At 36.7% G+C, this 8,427-nt stretch overlaps 1 protein-coding gene across 3 annotated transcripts in view; it reads left to right on the plus strand.

Moving 5' to 3' along the window:
- Window positions 1–8,427, plus strand: part of Nrdc (nardilysin convertase) — an 89,007-nt gene that overhangs the window by 73,839 nt on the left and 6,741 nt on the right. For all 3 annotated transcript variants that reach the window (XM_015485007.2, XM_048815396.1, XM_015485008.2), the window contains 4 exons: window positions 74–125; window positions 1,377–1,527; window positions 4,208–4,335; window positions 6,647–6,809. In XM_015485007.2, coding sequence (XP_015340493.1) covers window positions 74–125; window positions 1,377–1,527; window positions 4,208–4,335; window positions 6,647–6,809 — 494 coding nt within the window. The remainder of the gene's footprint in view (window positions 1–73; window positions 126–1,376; window positions 1,528–4,207; window positions 4,336–6,646; window positions 6,810–8,427) is intronic.

Below are 8,427 nucleotides of genomic sequence, written 5' to 3' on the forward strand. Positions count from 1 at the left end.
AAAATTTATTTGAATGCCATTCTGTAGCATTCCATTTTAAATTATCTACGGTCATTTTTTTTTTTTTTTTCAGCCTACATACGTTTCCATCTAATTACACCTTTGATACAGAAGTCTGCCGCAAAGTAAGCAACTGTCCTTTTTCTGATTTTTTTTTTTAATATTTTTTAGTTGTCAGTGGATCTTTTATTTTATTTATTTATTTTTATGTGGTGCTGAGGATCAAACCCAGGGCCTCATGCATGCCAGGCAAGTGCTCTACCACTGAGCCACAACCCCAGGCCCATTTTTTTTTAATTATTGGAAAACTTTTGTCTTGGTTTAAATCATCCTCTCATTTTCTATCACAGTACTTGAACTATGTTACTGATTTACGTTTTTCCTATGCTCCAGACAAGCTATTTGTATTGGTACTAAACATTAAAATCATACTCTAGCACCCATATGTAAAACATGCTGATGGTGTAGGCTAGTCACAGAGTTTAGTGAATTGTGAAAGTTCTTAATGATCAGTTCTCGCTGTACTCTATGGTTAACTCCTAGTCTATAGTGAGGACTGTTGGATCTGTTGATCCTGTACTTAAACACTGCCAAGGAATCAAATTACAACTTGTTCTTAGCAGTTTGCCTAAATATTTGGATAGCGACATTGTGGAAAATTAGAGAGCCTAAGATGTGCAGAGTCACAGAAAGTGCTCAGGAATTGATAGTGAACTTTTCCTTTGCCACTTAACTGTATCCAACCTTAAAATGACAAGCAGTATTAAACTCTATTATAATGTTTACTCTAAAAACTTGCCTTCCCTCATATTTTCAATTTGTCCGTCAGAAAGCTTAAGTTTGGAGAGTAACCAGGCACAGTGGCACTTGGCTGTGGCTCACTGAGACAGGATGGTAAGTTCAAGTTAGGAGGATGGCAAGTTTGAGGCCAGCCTCAGCAACTTAGCAAGATCCTCCTCAAAACAAAAAAATAAAAAGGACTAGGGATAATGTTCAGTGGTAGAGCACCCCTGGCTTCAATCTCTAGTTACCCTCCAACCCCCAAAAAAGTCTGGAGAGAAGCCATGAGCCTTAGGCCAATAGCTTCTGATGCCTATTCCATTCCCTTCATTATACAATATAACTAATGTCATTTTATACATGTACATGACATGAAAAAGCCTAGGAAGCACCACTAATATGCCTGTGAAACTGAGTCCTGAGTAAGCTATATTTACCTTTGAACCAAATTAGCATTCAGTTTTACATTTCAGAGTGAGGAATTAATAATACCTTTCTAAAAGTAAAGTTTTTTAAAAAAATTCTAATTTGAAGCAAATCTATTCATGTCTTTCTTGCCAATTAATAATGTTGTTTGCATTCGGTAAACTTTTCAGTGTGGTCCTCTTTGATATCTTTGTCAATATCCTTACCCATAATCTTGCGGAACCAGCTTATGAAGCTGATGTGGCACAGCTGGAGTATAAACTGGTAGCTGGAGAGCATGGTTTAATTATTCGAGTAAAAGGATTCAACCACAAACTACCTGTAAGTATATGTACTGTTTTCTTCATAGAGTGCTTTAAGGTATAATGTTTGTTTATTGCCCCTGTAATATCAAGCATAGAGGCAAGTGCATGAAGTACTACACCTAAAAAGAAATGTTTGTATCATGAGTTTTCTTGGCTGATGACAGGTATTCTAACTATGACTATAACCAAAGAATTATATATGTCTTATTATGCAGTGTGTACAATACAGCCCAGGCTGTTGACGTGATCTCACTTACCTTTGTTGTTAGCCAACATTGGCATTTAGAACTGTTTTACCGTACGCCAGTGGCAGATTTAAAGGACCTGGTTTATTGCCTGTCGTGGAGTAGAACTCCAATATTTATGCCCTGTCTTCCTCTTTTTTTGTACTCTCTACTATTGTTTCAAATATGTGTTTCATTTTCATTCTAAATTTATGAGCCTTTTTTTCTAAAAGGTTGTGTATCTGTTGATAAGGAATGTGTTTCAGTGTTGCTTTGACATAAATTTAATATTAGAGGAAAAAATGATATGCTAGCTAAGAGAGTGGCAATCATTAAACGCCTGGTAAAATAATATAATGTACCCAACAACAAATTTTATATCTAGGCTTCTTAGATACATTATATATTGTATTAAAGTTTGGGGAATAGGTTCATACAAGAAAAAATCTAGAGGAAAGAACCTGCCAGAAAGCATATCTGTGAGGGCTAGGGTTGTGGCTCAGTGGCAGGGTGCTTGCCTAGCCTGTGTGAGGCACTGGGTTCAATCCTCAGCACCACATATAAATAAATAAAATAAAATAAAACAAAGGTACATCAACATCTAAAAAATATATTAAAAAAAAAAAAAGAAAGCATATCTGTGCCTAGGAAGCATTAGTTTCCCTCTTGACAGAAACTCAAGAGAAGAGTATATTTTCCCCCCTCTATACCCTTACACCTCACCTACCTAGGAGCAAAGATTGGTCTTAAGAAAAGGTACCACAAAGTATATTACTATATTACTTTTTTTTCACTCTAAAGGACTAAATATAATACAGCTTAAAATCCAAATAGATTAATAGTGGTTTTTATTTGGAAAGTATGTTTTAGATTTATTTAGATTTATTTCAAAATACAAACCATAGAAAAGTGTTTGATAGTTTTCATTTTATAAAGTTTACCTAGTCTTAATATTAAAAAATGATATAGAACATAAACATTTATGTATAGAAAACACAATACTGATTTTACCTATAGAATATAGATGCAAACTTCCTAAAAATTTTTGAAAATTAGGACTGAGAATCTAGCTCAATGGTGGAGTGCTTGAGTAGCATGCAAAAGGCCTTGGGTTCCATCCCCAGCATTGCAAAATCAGTCAGTAAATATAGCAAAAAGAACAATTCATCATGACCAAGTACTGCTAGGGTTGTCCAGTATTAAGAAATTGATGGCTATAGCTCATTATAACATGAATCAAAAAAGAGCAACCACTATATAAATATTGTGAGAAATGCCAAAAATTTGATGAATTGGTATTGGCATTCATAATAAATAGGAATAGAGGGAAATTATTTAAATTCAATAAAGACTATTAACAGCCCTCCCACACCAACAGCAAGTGTTACATTAAATGATGAACCACTGAACATTAAAATCAGGAAACAAGCCCAGAGTAATACATGATCACCTCTGTTAGTCAACATTGTTTTTGAGGTTCTGACTACCACAATAAAATGAAGTGAAACTTTTTTGGAAAAGAATAACATTTTTCTTTGTAGATGATCTGACTGTATTCTTAGAAAACCTAAGATGCTACTAAAATTATTACTGAATTCCTACCATTAATTACTAAAATTAAAACTAATTTGTGATGTGTGGCTAGTCATGAGTTCAGTATTTCAAAATCAGTTGCTCTTTTCCTGTGGTAGCAAAAACCACTTAGAAGTGGGTAGAAACAAATATTACACTTACGATATTGAGGAAAACAACAAAATACCTAGGAATAAGTAGGAATAGTATAGGAGCTAGCTAAAGAAAACTGTAAATCTTTTTTTTTTTTTTTTTGTGGTGGTGGTGCTGGGATCAAACCCAGGTCCTATACTTGCTAGGCTGATCCTCTACCAATGAATTACATCCCCAGTTGAAAACTGTATAATGAAGCAAATAAAAAAGACCTTGAGACTCACCTTCTGGGTATTATAAAATTATCAGTTTTTAAAATTAATATATAATGTTCATCCAATTAAAGTCACATTTTGGAGTGGTAGGGACACTAGATAAAATGAAATAAGTGTGTTTGGAAAGAAAAAAAATATTTGAGAATACTCAGGAAAATAATGAAAAAGGAAGAACCATGGCTCCAAATTTGGCAAATATTGAGAATTTGAGTCCCTGAAGATTCTCTTGAGTCCGTAGTGTACTTCTTTTTAATTTTTTTTTTTTTTTTGTAGTTGTAGGTGGACAGAATGCCTTTATTTTATTTGTTTATGAGGTACTAAGGACCAAACCCAGTGCCTCACACGTGCTAGGCAAGCACTCTGCCACTAAGCTATAGCCCTAGCCCTTTAGTACTTCTTTTATGTCCCCTATAATGCCTAGTACTATGCTAAATCCCTGGTAAAAACCAAAGGAAAACATTTGCCCCCTAACATTTGGTAGATTTTCATGCTTTGCCACATCAAGTGTTTCTTTTGTTTTCCCCCCTTACAGCTACTGTTTCAGCTCATTATTGACTACTTAGCTGAGTTTAGTTCCACACCAGCTGTCTTTACAATGATAACGGAGCAATTGAAGAAGACCTACTTTAACATTCTCATCAAGCCTGAGACTCTGGCCAAGTGCGTATACACAGGATCAATTTATATTTTAGGAACCTAAAAGCATTTACCTTTCTTAGGGAATTGCAGGGAGTGAAGCTAATTTTGGTGCTTATTTTCAGACATGCGAGAATTGTGCTGTGGCTTCAGATCATAAAATCTCTAAATCCAGATTAAGTAACTATCTGTGAACAGGACTAAAAGCAGCCTATTATACTTGATTAGAGGCTGAAAATAAAGAAGAATGTTTTTCTAATCTTTGTAAGCAAATCGTTAAATAATTTGCAATTTACTTTGTAAGTAAACAGTTAAGTGCTGGCTTGTTTGTAGTCCAAAATTGTTTACTGGTGATTTTAGTGTGTTATAAGGTTTGATAAGTATCTCAATTAAGTTGCTTGTCACTTATCTGGCAACTTTAACTATACAGAATTCAGCTAAGGTTCCTGAAGAAAGCAAGGCAACTGAACAGCCTGTACACTAATGCTTGAACCCTCTCATAAAAAGCTGTCCCTGGGGCCTTCCCTCAGAGCCTGTTTTTACTTTAGTCCAGGGCTAATGATAGCCTATGTGGATACCTTTGTGTGAATCAGAAAGAAAGCTCTCTTTGGGATACCCTAATCAGCAGATAAGTCCCCTCTGAGCAGGTATAGCCCTTTTGCAAAGGGCTTGCAAACCTCTTCTTGACTCCCTTGCTGGACATCTGAAAATGGTGAACAAACAGCACAACTTTAAATGGAAACCCTGCTTTTGACATAGTTATAATGAGCCCATAAATTACAAAAGAAGAAGGGGTTAAGTGTTAGGTTTAACTGATAATCTGATTTGGGAAGAAGAGTTGTCTGCAATTGTTGAAATGATGATAATAGTGCTGTGTATCCCATAAATCCTGAATACTACTTTGTTTTACTTATAAAAATACTACTATATCAATTCCTTTTTTTTTTTTTTTTTTCCCTTTGAGTAATGGAGCTTGAACTCAGGGGCACTCGACCACTGAGCCACATCCCCAGCCCTTTTTTGTATTTTATTTAGAGACAGGGTCTCATTGAGTTGCTTAGTGCCTTGCTTTTGCTGAGGCTGACTTTGAACTCAGTGTTTCTCCTGCTTTGTCTGCAGCCAGTGCAGATGGTTAATTGTTTGGTCATGAAGGGAAATTCTCAGGGAGTTACAAAATGAAACACAGACACACAATTTTACCTTTAAACCAAGCTCCAGGGGACGGTTCCTCATGCTCTCAGCCTCAAGCTCCAGGGCGGAAGCGAGTTTTTATGGGAGAGGCTAGTAAGAGAGAGCAAGCATGCTTGGGAGTGGGCTTTTATTGGGGAACTCTAAATTCTGGGGAAAATCCCATCCAATGAAGGTGGGGGGGGGGCAGTGTTGCAAGGTCAGATGAGGTGATTGGGTCCCTGGGGTAGTGGATAGACACATCTCTACACAGACACCGATCTCGAACCCAAGAAGGGTGGGGAAGTCCTGCTGCATTTCTGCTACGTGGACACCTCAGACACCCAGCCAGAGAGTAACTCAGTCACATGCGAGGTTGGTCTCCCACACTCCTGCCTCAGCCTCCAGAGCTACTAGGATTATAGGCATATGCCACTGCGCCTGTCTTATCAACTACTATTTTAGTAAAACCCAGTCACTTTGGAAATTTATTGAAGTGTAGTAGAATAATAATATGCCTACTATTCGTGGAAAATTTATGTCCTAGCACTATTCAAAGAACATATATATATATATATATATATATATATTCATTCTCACCATGTGATTATGCCAAATAAATGGTAGGCATTATTACAAGTGAAGAAATTGAATCACAGTTATTAGTTAACTTGCCAAGTTCAAACAGCTTATTAGGTGTAGGTTTAGGTTGGTTTGGAGATAAGGAGGTAAAGTTAATCTGCTTCTAGACTAGAGACATTACCTAGACTATATTGTCACTGCAATTATACATTCTCATCATAGTAGCCTCCAGTAATTAATGTTAGTGAGACTTCAAACCAAAATAGTAATAATGCTAAATTGGCATATGACTGGGAAAGCTTTGAGTCATCTATCAACTTTACTTATGTTAAATATTTTACTCTGCAACTAAGACTAGATAAGTGTATTATTGTACTGGTGAGTAAAATCCATTAAAAACTTCGTATATGCAACTTGAAATTCTTTTTGATGATTATGACATTTTCCCCCCATCTTAAGTTGTGATAGAAATTGTCTCTTTAAAAAAACACATCATCTATAAAACTTGACCAAATATTTCTGTACTTTTAAGATGCATTTCTTGCAACAGAGGTTGTTGCTATTTGTTTTTCTGCTCTTTGTGCAGAGATGTGCGACTTTTAATCCTGGAATATGCCCGTTGGTCAATGATTGATAAGTACCGGGCTTTGATGGATGGCCTTTCCCTGGAGTCTCTCCTGAGCTTTGTCAAAGAGTTCAAAGCCCAACTCTTTGTTGAGGGCCTGGTACAAGGAAATGTCACAAGCACGGTGAGTGTTAGGTATACTATTACTGTATTCTGGGCTTCAGTGCAGTGGTGTACTCTGAAATTGTATGAAGCGGGAAGCTCTGTAGTTTTGTGGGCCAGCATTATCATTTTCTGATTTGGAGGAAATCTGCCATTCTGATACTTAGGCAACTCTCTTCTTACGAAGAAGACTGTTTATGACTTTGAATGAAATGAGTTTGACAATGTGTGTGTGTCGGGGGTTGTTGGTTACATTTGTGGAAGATTGTAGAAAACATGAAGAGTTTAATGTAGAGATTAAAGTGGGAGTAGTATGTGGCAAGGGATGTTATACATATATACAGAAGCAGACCTATGTGTTATAAGTTTTGTTAGGTGAAGGAACCTTGGGCTTTATTCTGTAGCAAATGGAGAACCATTGAAGAATTTAAGATTTGTGGTTAAGTAGAATGGTGTTTCCAGAGGCTGGGATTGGGGAAAGAAGGAAGAGAGCAGTTGTTTAATGGGTATAGAATTTTAGTTTTACAAAATGAAAATGTTTTGGAAATCTATTTTATATCAGTGTGAATATAGTTACTACTATAGTTAACACTACTGAACTGTACACTTTATCATACTAAAAAATGTTTAGTATGATAAACTTTGTTATATGAACAATGATGAAGTCTGAGATTATGCCAAAGAAATGAAAAAGAATAGGAAATAATAAGGTAGAAAATGGCCCAAACTTAAAACTTAATTAGTGGAAGTGAGGGAAAAGGGAGGAATCTGTGATAATACTACTCATTTTTCTTATTAGAAGCAGAGGAAGATTGGGAACATATGAAGAGTTTTTTCTTTTTGTTTTTTTAATATTTTTGGTTGTAGGTGGACACAGTACTTTATTTATTTTTATGTGGTGCTGGGGAATCTAACCTAGTACCTCACACATGGTAGGCAAGTGCTCTACCACTGAGCTACAACTCCGGCCCCATAAAGAATTTTTTCTGATATTAAATTAGATGTATTTCTGGGGTCTTGTAACTCGACAATGGCCTTTTCCAGGCAAGAATGGCATTCCTAAAATGGCTATTGACTGTAACTTGACAATGGCCTTTTCCAGGCAGAATGGCATTCCTAAAATGGCTATTGACTGTTTTCCTTTATGGCCTCCCAGTTTCTCAGGACTGACCCTTTGATAGAATACATAAATCTTCTTTATTATTTTTCTTTTTTGGTACTGGGGGTTGAACCTAGGGGTGCTTTAACCACTGACCTGTTTTATTTCTTATTTTGAGACAGGGTCTTGCTAAGTTGCTGAGGCTGGCCTTGAACTTGTGAGCCTCCTGCCTCAGCCTCCCAAGTTGCTAGGATTATAGGCATGTGCCACCCCACCTAGTTATAAATCACTCTTGAAACTGTGACTGCTACCCATCCCTTCTTTTCTATCTTTATATCCCCCAAACCTCAAACCATCCTTAGTATCTGTCCTGCCCACAGAGAGAATTTTCCAAGTCTGAATCCACAACAAAAAGAATAAGAATAGCTGCCTTTTTCTGGACACAGTGGGAGTACCAAGACGGGGCTTTGGGTCCAGAGGACTTGGTACTATGGATTGCCCCCAGGAAAAACCACTTTAGAAACCATACCCCCCCCCCCCC

Source organism: Marmota marmota, unplaced genomic scaffold (assembly GCF_001458135.2).
Source record: "Marmota marmota marmota unplaced genomic scaffold, marMar, whole genome shotgun sequence".
Classification (NCBI taxonomy): Eukaryota; Metazoa; Chordata; class Mammalia; order Rodentia; family Sciuridae; genus Marmota; species Marmota marmota.